Below are 18,261 nucleotides of genomic sequence, written 5' to 3' on the forward strand. Positions count from 1 at the left end.
GACCATAAAGGTAATATGTAAATATAGGGGCTTCTTTATCATTCTGGTTCATTAATTTTGCAGAAAAAAGATAAAAGGGGCCTTTATTTTTGTCTTTTCTATGTTTTGCAACTTTTTTTGCTCAAAAAGTTGCACGTTTCTCTTGAAATTAAGCAAAATTTGAACGTGAATTCAGGCATATATAGAATAATTCCAGTGTGACGCCAGAACACAATCAGGACAAATTCTGGGACTTTTCAAAAAGTCACAAATGGTGAATCAGCTGAAAATATCTGGATTCCAGAAACATTTGACCACAGTAGTGAACAGAAATAACAGGTGAAGAGAAAAACATGTGCGGGGGAGGAGGGTGGTCATAGGTAAGTAATTTGTGTATCTTTGAATTTGTATACCCATGGATCAGTATGAAAATGGGGATGTTGGCGTGGTGGTCACAAGTGGCCCCAACCATTGATATATGGATCTCTATATTTTCTAATGGCTGCCCTTACAAAATATAAAATATTACCTTTTCTCCAGAGAAAGATTTTTCTACAGCAGGTAGTAGATCATTTGATAGAAAAGATGCTTTAGCATCGAGAAAACTGATTCCTTGAGGTTCATGTATGTCTACTTCAATCTGAAACATAAAGAATTAAAAACATTACACTTTAAAGAAATTACATTTGGCCGAACTTGTTTCCCTCAAAGTCACCATATCAGTTTTTAGAGTTTAGGTCAAAGTTTATGTTAAGTCCACAAGGGTGATAGCAGAGATTTTACTAAGAGGGCGTGTAATTCTTCCTCTGCATGAGGTTGACCAATCATAAGCTGGCTGCAACATACAGGATAGAAAGAACACACCCCACAATGGCTTAGAGCAGGTTTCTCTATGAGACATGTAATGACAGACAGTTTGCTCTTCTCTCTGATCTCATTGCAAAGCTATGTGTAATTAAAAAGTCCTGTGAGCAGAGCAGATATAAGTGTAGTTGCAAACACCTTTCAACTTTCATCTCACAGTAGTCAGTGAGGGGTGTGCCTCAGAGATAAGTTTTGTTTAATTTCAAAAACTTCTGCATCTGCAGCTCCCCTCTCACACTGCTGTCAGCTCATTTGCACTCCCCTCCCCCCACACTGACTGCTATGAGATGGAAGTTGAAGCTGTTAGTAATCTCTGCTCTACTCCCAGCACTTTGTAATGAAGGGTTAAAAGTAAAAAAATCTCTCAATTTCTTAGTGGACTTAACATTAATTATTACCCCAACATTAAAAGCTAAAATCTTCTCAACGGAGAAGAGAAATTGCAGCTATTATGTAATGATGCGGTCAGTTTAACATGATCAATCCCCTTTCCAATTTATGATGTACGGTTGCGCCATCTGGCGTGTACTTGACTTTGATGTGGGCTCACAATGCAGCACATCTTTCCCAGCAGATGATGGTTGAATTAATCAGCCATCATCTGCCTGTAACAGCAGCGAGTCGAGTGGAGCTCGGCCTGTGGACAGAATTTCATGTTTGCTGGCAGGGGGTGCATCATTACATCTGTAACCCAGTGACATCATCATGGCACACCCATTGATTTCAATGACAATTGGTTTGGTGAAGACCCCCGGACATGTCATGACGGTTTTCCTGTAAAAGCTAGCCTTTTAGGTGACAGACTTGATCAGATGATTGCAAGTTTAAGTCTCCTAAGAAAACTAATAAATACATTAAAAAATGGAAAAAACGTTTTAAAAAATGTGAAAAACATTATTTTGTGTGATGACGGGCGAGGGCCCGCGGGCGAGGGGGGCCTGATGCTGGCACCAGCCCCCCAGACTCACGGGGCCCATAGCGGCCGCCTGGTCTGCCACCTCACAGCGCAGCTCCTGTCTCACAGATAGGAGCTGGCTACTTCTCTGCAAGGGGGACGCTGGGCCCCTAACCCCGCCAGGCCCGGTTGCAGTCACGATCTCTGCGACTGCTATCGTTACACCCCTGGTCTTAATTTTTAAGCCAAGAACTACGTAGTACTATATATTTACTAAAATATATAGCACAGACAAACAGGGGAAGATACCATATTGTAGTTTCATCCTAGTGGATTATATCACAATCCCCAATAATTGGATGTCATAGAATATACTCCAAAATTCAACTATGAAACTCGTGTAAAACACGTATAGGAGACTCATTCAAGTTGTAAAATATTAAATTTTATTAAATATCAACCAAAAAGGATAAAATTCATAAGGTGGATTCTATACTCACCCACCCAAAATAAACAACCCAAATCACCCCATCATAATCTCAAGAAAGGTATATAACCAGCCAGTGCAATTACAATGAGAGAACACCATGTGGTCAAATAGTCACATTATAAAACAACAGTTTTTAGACTTACCCATGGAGTAAGAACAGAGAGCCTAACAGTGGCGGTTCAGAGGTGGGTAGGTGAGTATCCTTCAACCCGGACGCACGTGTCACCAAAGCTTCATCAGCGGGGTGCAGGCGAATGGTGGGTGGGTGAGTATAGAATCCACCTTACCTCATATTTACAATATATGGAAAATTAATTTTATCCTTTTTGGTTGATATTTAATAAAATTTAATATTTTACAACTTGAATGACTCTCCTATACGTGTTTTACATGAGTTTCATAGTAGTACTATATATCTAAAAGACTGATTTACTGGCTAAAAAAAAAAATAAACCTTAATTATATAGCCCCATCCAATGTTACTGCAGGAACTTTACCTCATATTTTCTGATTAGAGTCTTTGGCTGAACTTGGATGACCATTTCATATTTTCCAAGGTTACGTTTCAGCATTTCTTCATAGACCAGCTCGAATGTTACTTTACTTTCTGGAGCCACATTAACTGACACAGTAAATTTCTCAGTCTTCCTGCCAGAAGCCCTGTAAAGCCAGAGATCATTACCTTCTATCAGTGCGACATATACTGTATATGGCACACGATATGTAACATAATATATAACACATACCCTCTTAGGGTTCACTTACATGAGCGTATTACTCGGGTGAGTGCTATCAGATATTGAGAAGATGGAGACATTTTGTTCTACTGACAGTGTGTTCCTGTCATGCCTTGGATTTGATCTGGCATCCTCCTGTGTTGTGGTCCGCTTACCTGTCTACTGAGCCACAGTCACTTTCGGCCGTTGTCCTGGTTCTGAACACTTTGTTTGTGTGTTCATTGTTTTCTGCCAACAAGTGTTTCCAATGCTGTAATTCAGTGTGCCCTGTCATCCAGCGGGAGTAACTATTTCTAGCTTCCGCAGGCTTCCATTTCTCGCTAGTGATATTTCTGAAGTGGACCCTGCTTGGAACTACAGCCTGTCTGTCTAGTATTTCTCCTTGCAAATTCTTACTTTTGGTTTACCTTATTTTTGACTTTTCACCTCCCCTTGGATTCTTAAGGAGGTACGTGGAAACCTCGATGGCTGCTTAAGAAGCAAAGGTCCAAGTGGTCATCCGAGTCATCCAGTTAGGGTTCTTTCAGTCTGCACAGGGGCCTTTAGCGACTGTGAAGCTGGAACCTCTAGATTGTACAAGAATCGTGTGACTCAGGTGTAGTAGATTTAAATTAGACCTTATTTTATCTTATTTATCTGCTCAATTCTCTCCAGTGAGACAATTACAGCCATCTGACCGCAGCCTTAGTAACACACTGGAACATATTTCTAAAAAAATCAGGAGGAACGCCGAGGAAGTTTGCAGGACTTAGGTCCGATGGCCATAGACTGTGGATTTGCCCACTGGACCTGGGCCCTGTGAATCTGTTGATCAACTCTCAACGAAAATAATTGGGACATTGCATACAGTAAATTTTTCCAAAATGGGTTCCATGTCAAGGTCTCTGGAATTTAGCTAACAACCATGGTATTTGCCTGTGTCCTCAAAAAGGATATAGCTTGTTAAAGAGGTTGTCCACTATGTTTACATTGTTGGCCAATCCTTAGGATAGGTCATCAATGTCTGATCGGCCGGGGTCCGGCACCCCACACCCCCTTCCAATCAGCGGTGTTGGTGATGGCAGCAGGCAGCTGGAATTGGAGTTCCGGAGCTGCCCCGTCTTCTGATAGCCGCCAGGTACTGCACATCCGCCTTCTATTGATTTGAATCATCAGCATGCTCTCAAAATATGCTTGAATACTTTATATAAGGCAGGAGTTTTCCAATGCAAACTTGCTCTTGCAACAACAAGGTCAAACTTTACATTACATAGATTAATATTCATTTATTCACTACTTGTTCCTCCTTTAAGATGTTAACCATGCACAATATTAATCACCAAAGGTTAATATGTAAACATTGATTAGCTGCGTCCTTGGATAAAAAGTGAGTGGTTTTCAAAGTTGTATTTTTTGCAACTATTTTGTAAAATTTTCCACCAATTTTATGGGCAGACATATTGAATGTAGAAACCATTGCTGTCATGTTCTGCTGCTCCCAACATGCACTCTCCTCCATTCATTTTGCTGTTTAACTAGCTGTTATGAATGTCATCTGGTCACACAGCAAGTTTTGGCCAATAGAGGCGACATCCCAACTGCAGTGGCTAATTGCAAGGCTTATAATCATTGCTTATGGGTTAAGGTATAATGGAGCCCTAATCAGAGCCATGAGTGGAGTGTCCCATGACTCAGCTTTGGAGGGCAAACTATGGGTTAAAAGCAGAGCAAGCTTCTCAGTTTTGGGGGTCAGGAGTTTAAGGAGAGGTACTTTAGAGGGGAACCGTTAAGAGTTTATAGGGGAATATACAAGTATAAGGTGAGGGAGAAGGGGTGGCCTGCAATCGGCACGTAGGCACCACTGCTGAAGGTCCTGCCCTCCCTCCCTGATGAACAGGGGTTTACATTGGTTATAGTTAAATAAAAAAAAAAGAAGAAAAATGGGGGGTGGTGAAGAGTTACCGGGTCATTTTGGCGTGGTGGGGGAGAAGGGGTTCTTTGAGTTGGTGTCTGTCATGCTGTACAAAGGGCTAGTAAGACGTACCATAGTACAGCGTATTCCCCACTAGGTGGCAGCAGAGTAGTGAAGAAGAGTCAGAGTAACACTAACAGAAAGGCATCTAAAGTACAGGAGAGTAACTTCAGTAGGCAGTTCACAGGCAAACCACCAGGGGGCAATAGAGTAGTCAAGCAGTCAGGGTCTAGCCAGGAAAGTCAAGTCACTGCAAAGGGAGGATCAAAATCAAGTCAGAAAACAGAACCGAGTCGGAAGCCGGGAGACCAGGTATGCCGAGGGAAACACAAACAACAGACAGGAGAGGGAAATCAGGGACTGGGACAGACAGACGAACGAGGGAGGGTACAGGTCAAGGCACGGTAACAAAGAGTCAGATCAAACAGGAATTCTCAGCAGAGCCAGTCACAGGCTGCAGAGCAAAACTATAACCAGCACAGGAATGCAAGTGAAGAGACCAGATATAGTGTCTCCTGAAACCGGAAACGAGGCTGATGAGTTAACCCCTGACATGACCAGGCCAGGTCTGGGAAACTCTGGAGCGGGGACTTACTAGTCCTGTGAAAATAAAGGGAAGAATTTTATTACATCATCTGGACTCCTGTGGTTTGGCGCGGTATTTAAACCTGCTTCTCTCCTGCTATCTGACATAGTCTTGGATCATGACAGAGGCAAAACTGTGGTTTAGGGATGGTGCATCTGGTGGGTGTAACCTCTCATTTTGGATCAGATCTTGGTTAAATTGCCTGGTGGATTTGGGGCTCTTCATAGTGTGGTCCCTGGGAGTCGTTGTTGTTGGTTATGTTTTTCGGCAATAGTGGTAGCCCCAAGTCTGTGGTTGCGGCTGGGGGCAATACTGGATGGTTTTTCTGTTATTAATGGTATTTGCCGGGTTTTGGAGAGCCAAGAACCTCCTCACCCTTCATGTTAATTTATTGTGTGTTTGTTATAATAAAGGCCGATATTTAAACCAAAATGATTGTCTGTTTATGGGAGGGGATCTGGGGAATGGGTAGGGGTGTGGATGGAGGTCCTATGTGAAGCCTCTACAATACTGTAGGTCCTTGATGAGATGTCAAGTTGACCTAAGGTTCCCTAACCCTGAAAATAGACAGCACAAGCTTGTTGCTTTATCTCAATAGTGTTAATTCAAACAATGGTCCCAACAAAAATGTGACATCTCCAGTCCTCAGCATCTATCATTCTTGCTTTCCATCTACGAAGATGTTTAGAATCTGTTAACCGAACACAAGAAGAATTAGCCTTTACCTGACCAGTCCGGCTGTTTGGCCCCTGGATACAGCTTTTTCATACTGTTTCTTTGCAGCTTCCTTTTCCTTAATTACTCCCGGATATGTTACGCCATCAATTATCCTGTAATACCCAATTACAATTGATATATACTGTACATATATGGAATACTAATTACCAGCAAGTCAATGGCCCCAATCTTCAAGGTTGACGTTTTGAACAGTACACCAGAGAAAAATGTGCCAAATTCATTACAGACGTGCGATGCCCAATCAGGTTGGCATACATTTCAACTCCTAAAGGGGGCTTTACACAGTAGCGAAATCGGTACCGATATCACTAGCGTGCGTACTCGCCCCCCATCGTTTGTGCGACATGGGCATATCGCTGCCCGTCGCGCACAAAATAACGTACCCCTGTCACACGGCTTACTTGCCCTGTGACATCGCTCTGGCCGGCGATCCGCCTCCTTTCTAAGGGGGCTGGTCGTTCGGCATCACAGCGACGTCACACGGCAGGCATCCAATAGTAGCGGAGGGGTGGAGATGAGTGGGACGTAACATCCCGCCCACCTCCTTCCTTCCGCATTGCCAGTGGAGGCAGGTAAGGTGATGTTTGTCGCTCCTGCGGTGTCACACACAGCGATGTGTGCTGCCGCAGGAACGAGGAACAACATCGCTAATGAGAGCTAAACGATTTTTGGTTTCAGGACGACCTCTCCGCGGCAAACGATTTTGGCCGCTTTTGCGATCGTTTTAGGTCGCACATAAGTGTCACGCGCTGCGATATCGTTAATGATGCCGGATGTGCGTCACAAACAACGTGACCCTGACGATAAAACATTAACGATATCAGAGCGTGTAAAGCGCCCTTTAGAGTTTCCTAAAAATGTACTGTCATTTCAAGCAGTTTTTGCCAGAATTCCTGATTAATCGGGCCATACAGGGGCAGACATATCATTGGTGCAGCCTAGGGGCCCAAGAGGTAAGGGGGCCCACTTCTACCTCCAAAACAGGTGGAATTGTGCAGTATGATGAGATATTGGACCTTAAGGGCCCATATATTGTTCTTGCACAGGGGCCCGTTGTGTCTGTGTCCACCAGTGGGCCCATATGTGTACATTTGGAAACCAATTCGTAAAAATAGGTCATCTTTAAAAGCCCCATAAAAATAACATTCATTATATATAAAATCTAGGAGCGGACATACAATTGGTGCATCCTGGGGCCCAATAGATTTATGGAGTATTCCCATATACAAGATCCTATCCTATTATGTAGTAGGTGTAATATTATTAATATCAGCAAATACCCCCAATTAGAAATGTAGTATAGTTCTCATGTCTCTAACCTCATGTGCAGGGCATTGTGGCTTAGGGATCCATGGTTACTACGACCACAAACAACTGTAACTATATGAGTGGTCGCAAGTAACCATGGATGCCTGAGCTGTTAGCTCATGTGCAGGGCATTACAGCTTAAATATAGTGACAGTTAGTTGCTTGTGGTCATAACTATGGATCCCTAAGTTGCAATGTCCTGCACATGAGGTAAGAGACATGGCTGTATCAGAAGAACTATACTACATTTCTAATTGGAGGTGTTTGCTTATAACAGAGCCGCTCTGGTGGCGTGAAGCAGCAGAAGGAGCGGTCCATGCCTGGCAGAATAGGCAGGCCTATTAGCTCTTAGTCCCCTGGTAAAAAAAATTAAAAATAAAAAATAACCCCTTTAATTGTACAGTGGAAATATTCAAGAAGAAAAAAACATTAGAAATGTTGTACGGTACTTACATGCTGAAATTGGTAATAAAAGCGGTTTTCGGCAGATCCACATTAAAGATGGCTTCTTTAGATACGTCGGCTCGATTAACGGCTCGGCTTGTGATGACATTATGGGCAAAGCGAGATGTCACCTGACTGCGGATAATTACACTGTAGACTTCTATATCATTCACCGGCTGCAGGGCACAAAATATATAGATGAGACTAAGTTTTTACTTTATACAGAATTTGATATACTGTATAGAACTTTAGGGCTTTTGTTTAACACTAGAACTACTGAGGTAGTCATTTTGACTACTTTGCACCATGTATTTCTATATAGGTGTCACGAGTCCAGTAGTTCTAGTGTTAAAGCAGTACTCCAGTGGAATTCTTTATTTATTTCCCCACTGGACTGGTACACCAAATCTAAGTCCCCTGCCCTCTGTCTTATACATTTTTCAGCTTTTATCAGTCCTGCAGCGCCATCTTGTGGCTGTTACTACTGACTGGCTGGAAAGCAGAAGTTACAACAAGCACTCAATACAAGTTTATGAGAGCCAGAACGAGGCTCTAATAGACTTGTATTGAGTTGTGACCTCCGGTGCTCTCCTTGAAACACTTGAGATGCTGGCAGGTCACAAATCGCCAGAGATGGTGATAGAAGGTGAAGATGCCACAGGGTGAGTATGAGACAAGGGTAAGGGGACTTAAAGGGAACCTGTCACCAGATTTGGGGCCTATAAGCTGCGGCCACCACCAGTGGGCTCTTATATACAACATTCTAACATGCTGGATATAAGAGCCCAGGCCGCTGTGTAGGACGTAAAAAACACTTTATAATACTCACCTAAGGGGCGGTGCGGAGCAGACGGGTCGGATGGGTGTCTCCGTTCTCCAGTACCATCGCCTCCTCTTTCTGCCATCTTAGTCCTCTGTCTTCTGAAGCCTAGGTGCATGACACGTCCTACGTCATCCACACAAGCCGACACTGGGGTCCTGCGCAGGCACATTTTGATCTGCCTTGAGCAGGGCATATCAAAGAATTCTGGTGCGCATGCGCGGGACCTAAATGCCGGCTATTGTGGATGATGTTGGAAGCGTCATCCACACTAGCTTCAGAAAAAGGAGGACAAAGATGGCCGAAAGAGGAGGCGATGGTACCAGAGAACGGAGACGCCCATTTGACCCATCTGCTCCGCACCGACCGTTTAGGTGAGTATTATAAAGTAATTTTTATATTCTACACAGCGGCCTGGGCATGTTAGAATGCTGTATATAAGAGCTCACTGGTGGTGGCTGCAGCTTATAGTCACCAAATCTGGTGACATAGAGGAAACCTCAAATTCCAATTAAAATGATTATCTTTATTGGTATGTATTAAAAAGATGAAAAAAACACCCAGTGGTATTGCACACATAAGGACACATGAGAGGAGGAGCTGAAATATATGGGATCCCTACAACTCCCTAGGGGACCTTGCTCCTACCTGCCAACGGAGGGTTTGACACCGTAACTGTTTTGGGCGCCCCCGTTCCACGTCGGCTGACCCTCACTATGCCCTAAATAAATAGTGAATTAAATATTAATTACACTCTTGATGGCCAAACAATAGTGATCAATCAGATAAACACTTATAAAGCCAAGCATATAAAGGTGAAAAATACACCCAGGGGAAGGAATAAATATCGATTACTTCCCTTCAATTAGATGCTCTGCATCGCCTGGCTTTATAAGTGTAGTTTTTCCATGTGTGATGGGTGTTTTTTTCATCTTTTTAATACATACCAATAAAGATAATCATTTTAATTGGAATTTGAGGTTTTCTCCGTTTATAAATTGAACTCAATTCGGTTATACTGTAATTGTTTTTGCTGACATAGAGAAAAGAATCAAAATCCAGCAACAGTGATAAAGACATAAAGCCCAAACGCGTCTTGTCATGCGTTTATAGCCAGAATTATTTTCATCTCTGCCTGAATAATTTGTCATATGCTGCTTTTTGAGATTTTAACTTATATGGATTAAAAAAAAATGTACAGTGGAACCTTGGTTTAAGAGTAATTTGGTTTGAGAGCGTTTTGCAAGGCAAGCAAAGCTTTCTAAAAATTTGTAACTTGGTTTAAGAGCAATGCTTTGCATTAAGAGCAACACTTCCGGTTCTGTCCTTTCACCACACTGACCCGCTCTGAAGGTAACTTTCTGTACATATGTACTGTATTCTGTATACAGTATACCATTGTACAATACAGTATATATTATATAGCATGTCTATCAATTTGCATTTGTGGATACTGTATTGTACTTTCTTTAGGCTAACCAGTACAGCACATTACTTGTGTTGTACCTCCTGCACACCAACAATTGTATTGTAAGATAAAGTGTATTTTAATGTGTTTTATGTTTTTTACTGTACTGTATTTTGTATCAGTGTACTGTAATAATTTTATATGAATACAGCACATTATTTTGTATTACTGTAATAAGTTTGTATAAATACAGCAAATATTTTTGGGTTGTGGAACGAATTGTCTGCGCTTCAATTATTTCCTATGGGAATATTCACTTTGATATAAGAGTAACTTGGTTTAAGAGCTCAGTCCCGGAACCAATTATGCTCGTAATCCAAGGTTACACTGTACATACTTTGAGCTCGCTGGATTTTGTTTCTTTCCTCTATATTGAATGTTGGCATGAGCTCCTGCCATCTAATCTGACACTGAGCCTTTCTACAGAAATAGCAGCATATCCAGCGGACACTATTTACGGTAAACTGGCTGACTTTTTTTTTTCTTTCAAATCTGGTGACAGGTTCCCTTTAAATTAAAGCACCACTCCCGTGGTGAAATAAAAACAACACAAAAACATGCTGCAGTGGTGCTTAAAGGTACCGTCACACTAAGCGATCCTCCAGCGATCCCACCAGCAACCTGACCTGGCAGGGATCGCTGGAGCGTTGCTACACGGGTTGCTGGTGAGCTGTTACACAGGCAGATCTCACCGGCAACCAGTGACCAGCCCCCAGCCAGCAGCGACATGTGGAAGCGATGCTGCGCTTGGTAACTAAGGTAAATATCGGGTAACCAACCCGATATTTACCTTGGTTACCAGCGCACACCGCTTAGCGCTGGCTCCCTGCACTCCTAGCCGGAGTACACATCGGGTTAATTACCCGATGTGTACTCTGCTACGTGTGTAGGGAGCAGGGAGCCGGCACTGACAGCTGAGAGCGGCGGACGCTGGTAACGAAGGTAAATATCGGGTAACCAAGGACAGGGCTTCTTGGTTATCCGATATTTACATTGGTTACCAGCGTCCGCAGAAGCCGGCTCCCTGCTCACTGCACATTTAGTTGTTGCTGTCTCGCTGTCACACACAGCGATGTGTGCTTCACAGCGGGACAGCAACAACTAACAAATGGTCCAGGACATTCAGCAACAACCAGCGACCTCACAGCAGGGGCCAGGTTGTTGCTGGATGTCACACACAGCAACATCGCTAGCAAGTCGTGCCTCAGCAGTGATGTTGCTTAGTGAGACGTGGCTTTACTTTACTACAACAAAATAAATAGAATATTTTTGTTAAAGGGAATCTGACACCAGGATTTTATAATATAAGCTGAGGACAGCATGCTGGGAGGGTTAAAAAAGTAAAAACATCTGTGTTTCTCTTATCTGTGTGCAGCTATTGTTTAATCATACTAAAGGGTTTATTGTTCTGTGAATAACAATGGTGTGACTCTTCTGCACCTGCGGGGCAGTCAGCCACACTGCCTGCTGTGATTGACAGCTTGCAGTCAATGCACAATCTCTATAGAGAGCCTGGTGTGTGGGGGGGGGGAAGCTCCCAGCTCTGCTACACTCAATGATGAGATAAAGTCAGAATGGCTGCACACAGTGATCTAAGATAAACATGGTTACTTTCAGAATCTCTTTGCCTACAACGTGCTGCTCTCAGATGAAGTAGCAAAATGCTGCTGACAGTGTCCCTTTAACCATACGGAAAACCTTTACCTTTAATTAATTACCTTTAACATTACTTGTAAGACAAGTCCATCCATGCAAAGACCATAATCTGAAATGATTACACTGATATGGATAGGCCATGTAATTAATTTTGTGTTTTTTCTTTTTCAGTACGAATTACTTATTTGGCTGCTTGCTAAAGTTTTAATAAACTCCAACGTTTTATCTGCTGCAGATCTGCCATTCTCTGAATGTTGAGCTCTGTATAACTCCATCCACAGCACTGATTTGCAGCTTTCTTCATACACTGTGCATAGGCAGAAAGTGCTGGGGGTGGGGTTATGCAGAGCTCATAAATATTGAGGACTACATGGCAGCAGGTTTACTAGTTCTGTAGTGATAATCACCTGCTGATAAAACAGTGATTTTATCAAAACTATGGTAAACAGCCGAATTAATGACACATTGCCTGACTCGTGGTCTATGCCTCTAAAGTATACTGCTCTCAGATTATGTTGCAAAATCCTAGTGACACATTCCCTTTAACTTTACATGTTTTCTCCAACATGCAGATATGATGGAGAATAAAAAGTAAAGATCCAAATAACAGATGAGTGGATCAATTCGCAAAGAAACGATTTTGAGTCAAATTTGCTGAAAAAAGCAAATTCAAGATAGTTTGAGATTTTTTTTAATCTTTGCACTGACGTAGACATATGAAGGTTTATTTTTCTTGAGGGACAAGATGTAGTTTTGATTAAGACTGTTCATCTTACCATATAATATAAAGGCTTTGAACCCATGACCTTTTGCATACCTGAAAAAAGCCTACCACAAGACCAACAAGGGAATGTAACAAATTTTGAACCCAACGACCACTTGGATAACAAACAAAAAGCCTACCACAAGATCAACAAGGAAACGTAACAAGGTAATCCCAGTGAAAGCGCATTACTCCCCATCATTGGTCTAGTGGTGCGCTTCTCACTTGGGGTGCAAGAGGTTGTGGGTTCGTATTCCAGTGAAAGCCCATTGACTCTGTATGGCCGCGGCTAATTGGTTACATTCCCCTGTTGGTGTTATGGTAGGCTTTTCGTCTGGTATGTAAGAGGTCATGGGTTCAAAACCTGTTATATTTCCTTGTTGCTGTTGAGGTAGGCTTTTTGTCTGGTATGCAAGAGGTCTTGCATATGAAATGAAGGTATATGCCCGAAAAAAAATCCTACTGGGGTAAATTGGTGAAAACAAACACAATTCTGTCATTTTTTATTCTGTTGTACACATATGTGTACAAAAATCATATATATGGGATTCATTGCATAGTAGAAATTATTCTCCAGGTCAGTCTGATTACTGAGATATCAAACATTTATTATTTTAGTTACTATTTTATTGGCTTACAAAAAGCCTGAAGTAAATAAATAAATAAATTAAAAAAAAAAAAAAAAAAAATATATATATATATATATATATATTGTTTTTTGTCTCTATTTTCCATTGTTTTGTTAATCATTTCTTTATTCGTAATTTGGAGAAAGGTGGATTTTTTAAATATGTAAGTTTTCTCTTCTTTACTTTCTTTCTTAGCACTTGAACCTGCAATCATCTATGTAGATGCCATAGAAGGGATCAAAATGCCAGGCATGGGGGCTCCATCTGTCATAGCGGCCCATCCACTCACTGCTATTGTCACGCTAGGTACAGGGAAGTACCAAGCGAATGGTGAAAGGGAAGAGAAATCCTGTGTCTAGGGAAGAGGAAAATGGTGACCCCTATTTAGTCCTACTGCTGGTCCCTGGGGTCCCTCACCACCCTAGATAGGTTCCTCACCTATGTGCTGAGCCAGATACCTGACCCTAGGTATCACTTGTGCTGGACACTAAATAGGGAACGGATGGGATGAGCTCTTCATCAACCCCACTAAACACTAAAGGAAGACACAAGGGGGACACACAGGGGAAAAATGCATGAACTATTTATCTGCTGATGACACAGGCTGGAATTCATCAAGCTTCAGCAACAATACTACAGATGAGAGCAAGCCACCTGCTTGCAACCAGAGCTAAATGTACTGAATATTATCACCAGTACCAGTACAGGGACGAAGGGAGTATTTAAGCACAAGGAGAATACATATAATCAACAGCTGGACGGAAAGAGGGTTACCCTGGGTCCTAAAGGGGAATAGATGAAAATCCAGCAGGAAAGTTACCTAATACAATGAATACTAACGGCAGGAACAATAGAAAGTTATGGAGCATTTTGCGCAGCCAAACACTGTGACCTTCTATTGCCAGAAACCACGTGACTATCTGTCTCCAATGACACACCCGTGACGGCTATCACATTATAGGAGAGTCGATGGGCACCCATACAATTGTTTGGGCTGGATCATGCCTCTGTTATTTAGTTTTTTTGTACTTTTTTTTTTTTAAATATCCAGGAATATCGCAGAAGGCTACAACGTGCTTACATTTTGTTGAATGATATAGCCACATATTTATGAATATCTGCAAATCATATGTATGTTGTGCTAAAACGTCTTACCTTCCCAGTGCTTCTTTTCTGTAAAGCAAAAAGAGGCAAAAAAGATTAAATTTGGCAACATACAGTACAAGTCAAAAGCAATAGTCACTGAGCTCTGAACTCAACATGTATCCTACCGGATGGTGGATGGAGGCAGTGGGAGATTAACAAACTGCAGGTAAAAAGTGACTGGAAAGTTGTTCCTTTTCCAATAGATAGGAGAAAACTTTCAAACTTGAGAACCATCCTTTAAAGGGAACCTGTGAGGTACAATATGTTCCCGGAACCATGAGCAGTTCTGGGTGCATATTGCTAATCCTTGCCTGACCATTCCTGTATACACTAGAATAGATACAGAGATCTTTAGAAAGAGTGTTTCTAAGGATCCTTTATGATATGCTAATGAGCGCAGGGACTAGTCACAAGGGCGTTACGGTATTCCTGCTCTCATTCTGTCTTCTTAGCATGTTATCACACCCACAGGGGCGTACTAACATCCTATTCAATGCCTACTGCCAGTGTCATCACCAGCAGTGACGTTCAGAACTGTGTCCGTTGCTACAGACTCAGACGCAAGGCAATTATTACATGACAGAGTATAAAGCGATACTATAGCTAAATATGGTATATAACAAATAGATGCCACCTATAGGGGCTATTAGTGTCACGCTAGGTATTGGGAAGTACCAAGCGAATGGCAGAAGGGAAGGGGGAGATGGTGACCCCTGCCACTGGCCCCTGAGGTCCCTCACCGGCCTAGCCAAATACCTGACCCTAGGAGGACCCTAGTCCTGGGTCCTAGATAGGGAACAATGGGATGAGCTTTTTGTCAGACCCACTAGACACTAAAGAAGACACAGGGAGCACACACACATGCGGAAAAGCACATGAACCATGTTTCTCCAGATGCATCAGGAAAAAGTTCAGCAAAGAGCAGCAACAATCCTACAGATGAGTGCAAGCCACCTACTTGCATCCAGAGCGTGTGAAGGAATTGAATATCACCAGCACAAGTCCAGGGAAAATGAGTGTATTTAAACCCAAGGGGAAATACAGATGATTATCAGCTGAAGGTAAGGGGAGCTCTGCTGCGTCCTAAAGGGGAAAGGATAAAAACCCAGCAGAGGAGATACCTAGTACGCGGAATACTGACAGCAGGAACAATCGAAAGTCAGTGACTATTTTGCACAGCCAAAGACTGTGACCTTCTATTGCTGGACACCACAGGACTGTCTGTCACCTCTGACACATCTCTGACAATTAGTCTCTTTATACTCTATCACGTTATAATCACTTATCACCGTTCTGGGACCGAAGGCACAACATGGTACACGGACCCTAGGTCAGGGAGTAGCTTCAGGCAACCCGACAATTCCCTTGAGGAGAACGGAGCCTTGACGATCCGTTCCCACACGCTCCAGAATCGGGGCATTAGCACAATGAGGGGGATAGGACTTTCCAACCAAAAATGGTCCAGAAAATCCCAAGCGTGAGCCCTGAGAGCAAGCTCCCATACTTAGCCATAGTAGGGAGCGGGGCCCGGCTAGTTCAAAGCTACCGGGCCATCAAGCTGAAGTCTAAATTAAGTGCCAGGAGGCAGGTCACGGACCACCAGGCAGCACCATTTGGGGACGGGACCTGGGCTAGCTCCCCTCAGCGGCAGCAGTACCCAGAGACTTGGTTTACCCAGTTGTCGGTGTCTGCTTATGAACTGAGTGAGTACGAGAGTGACCCCTCTATACCTACGGCATTTCCCCCCTTCCACCGAGTCCCGGGGCATCCCCTACCCGTGGAGGGTTCCAGCACCTTGCTGCCCCATTCTATCATCCCCGGGTACTCCCAACAGCAGCGGTGGTACTCTTAGTTACCACACACCACAAGTGGTGTCACGAACTATAACTCCCCTGTACATACCCCCCTTTTCATTCGAGTGGCCGCACGACCCCCCGGGTCCAGAGACCCTTGAGCCACAGTGAACCGGATCCCGAATCTAATATCTAAATCCAATCAAGCATTTATGGGATGTGTTGGAAAAACAAATCTGATCCTGAAAGGCCAAAGTGCGCAAACATCTTGGTACCAGATACCACATGATATCCTTAGAGGTCCAAGTCTATATCTTTACAGGTCACAACTGTTGTGGCAGGAGGATCTACACAATATTACGCAAGTGGTTTTAATGTTATGGCTAAAAATTATACACTAACTTTTGAAAAATATTAGTTGCTATCAAAATTGCATAAGAATAACACATTCACCAAATGGTGTATAAACTAAATCTGCCCAGCATTAAATTCTAAGCTTAATATACAACCATTATATATACAAACCTGGATATTTCTTATTCCTTCGATCACAAAGTCGCTGCTTATTGGAGATAAAGCAGAAAAGAGCAAAGTGAAGCTCAGCAGGAGGCGACCCATTTTGCAAATGATTTTTTTCTGGTTGTAGCCAAAGTTTGTCAAACTACATGAGAAACTATGTTAATAAGTAACAGGACGTTTTGAACGTGACCATCCTGGCTATATTATTTTTTTAGAATTTAAGTAAGATGCGTAGGGGTATATAAAAGTCAATTTAAGAAGAACCTAAATTTGTGACATCAAAAATGGAGGTTTAAATACAGTGGAAATATATATTAAAAAAGTCTGCACACCCCTATTAAATTGCCAGATTTATGTCATGTAAAAAAAATCATAACAAGAAGAATAAACTCAGAAATTTCTCCACCTATATTGTCCCTGATATCTGTACACATATACACACATTATATATATATAGCTGTACTACCCGGCTTCACCTGGGTTAATAACTGCTGTTAACAAAATAGAATGTATTAACAAAAATGTATTCTGCACACAAACACCACTAAACAAATAGATAGAAATGTAATTATTAAAAGGCAAAAACTAAGCTAATAGAAGCATTTCACAACATATATTTCAACACCACAGATATTCTACACAGATTTAACTAAATTGGCCAAGTAATGTGCTCCGTCTGTCTCTTTCCAGGTCTGTATCTTTCCAGGTCTGTCTCTCTCCAGGTCTGTCTCTGTCTGTCTCTTTCCCCGTCTGTCTCTTTTCAGGTGTCTCTTTCCAGGTCTGCCTCTTTCCTCATCTGTCTCTTTCCCCATCTGCCTGTCTCTGTCTGTCTCTTTCCTTGTCTGTCTCCCCGTCTCTTTGTCTGTCTTTTCCTGTCTGTCTCTTTCCGTGTCTGCCTGTCTCTGTCTGTCTCTTTCCTTGTCTGTCTCTATTTCTCTGTCTCTTTCCCCGTATTTCTCTATCAAGGTCTGTGTCTTTCCCCATCTTTCTTTGTCTGTCTCTCTGGCTGTCTCCTCCTTCCCTGTCTGCCTGTCTTTGTCCCTGTCTGCATGTCTGTCTGTCTCTTTCCCCATCTGTCTCTTTCCCCATCTGTCTCTTTCCAGGTCTGTATCTTTCCAGTTCTGTCTCTGTCAGTCTCTTTCCCCATCTGTCTCTTTCACCGTTTGTCTCTGTCTGTCTCTTTCCCTGTCTGTCTCTATCTCTCTGTCTCTTTCCTGTCTGTATCTGTCTGTCTCTCTCTATCCATCTCCCCACTGACATGTTATTACGTCACATATAAGCTTCTTATACTATGAATGTCTTTTGTTCCTATAGCAACCAATCACAGCTCCTACTAATAACCTGTAGTTCCAGGCTCCATTTACTTTAATGAAGGCATGTTTTTTGGAGCGTAACTGTAAAACGCGGGGTTAAATTTTCCTGTCAAAACATAGTCTACGACATTCCCTGGGTCACATGAGGTGTCTGTGCAAAAT

The 18,261-nt window shown here is 42.6% G+C and overlaps 1 protein-coding gene across 2 annotated transcripts in view; it reads right to left on the reverse strand.

Moving 5' to 3' along the window:
- Positions 1–16,885, reverse strand: part of LOC142249820 (inter-alpha-trypsin inhibitor heavy chain H3-like) — a 135,260-nt gene extending 118,375 nt beyond the window's left edge. For both annotated transcript variants that reach the window (XM_075321729.1, XM_075321730.1), the window contains exons 1-6: positions 16,793–16,885; positions 14,484–14,501; positions 8,002–8,168; positions 6,228–6,332; positions 2,726–2,888; positions 509–619 (exon numbers count right to left, since the gene is read on the reverse strand). In XM_075321729.1, the coding sequence (XP_075177844.1) occupies positions 509–619; positions 2,726–2,888; positions 6,228–6,332; positions 8,002–8,168; positions 14,484–14,501; positions 16,793–16,885 (657 nt within the window). The remainder of the gene's footprint in view (positions 1–508; positions 620–2,725; positions 2,889–6,227; positions 6,333–8,001; positions 8,169–14,483; positions 14,502–16,792) is intronic.
- Between the last annotated feature and the right edge of the window lie 1,376 nt (positions 16,886–18,261).

Source organism: Anomaloglossus baeobatrachus, chromosome 8 (genome assembly GCF_048569485.1).
Source record: "Anomaloglossus baeobatrachus isolate aAnoBae1 chromosome 8, aAnoBae1.hap1, whole genome shotgun sequence".
NCBI lineage: Eukaryota > Metazoa > Chordata > Amphibia > Anura > Aromobatidae > Anomaloglossus > Anomaloglossus baeobatrachus.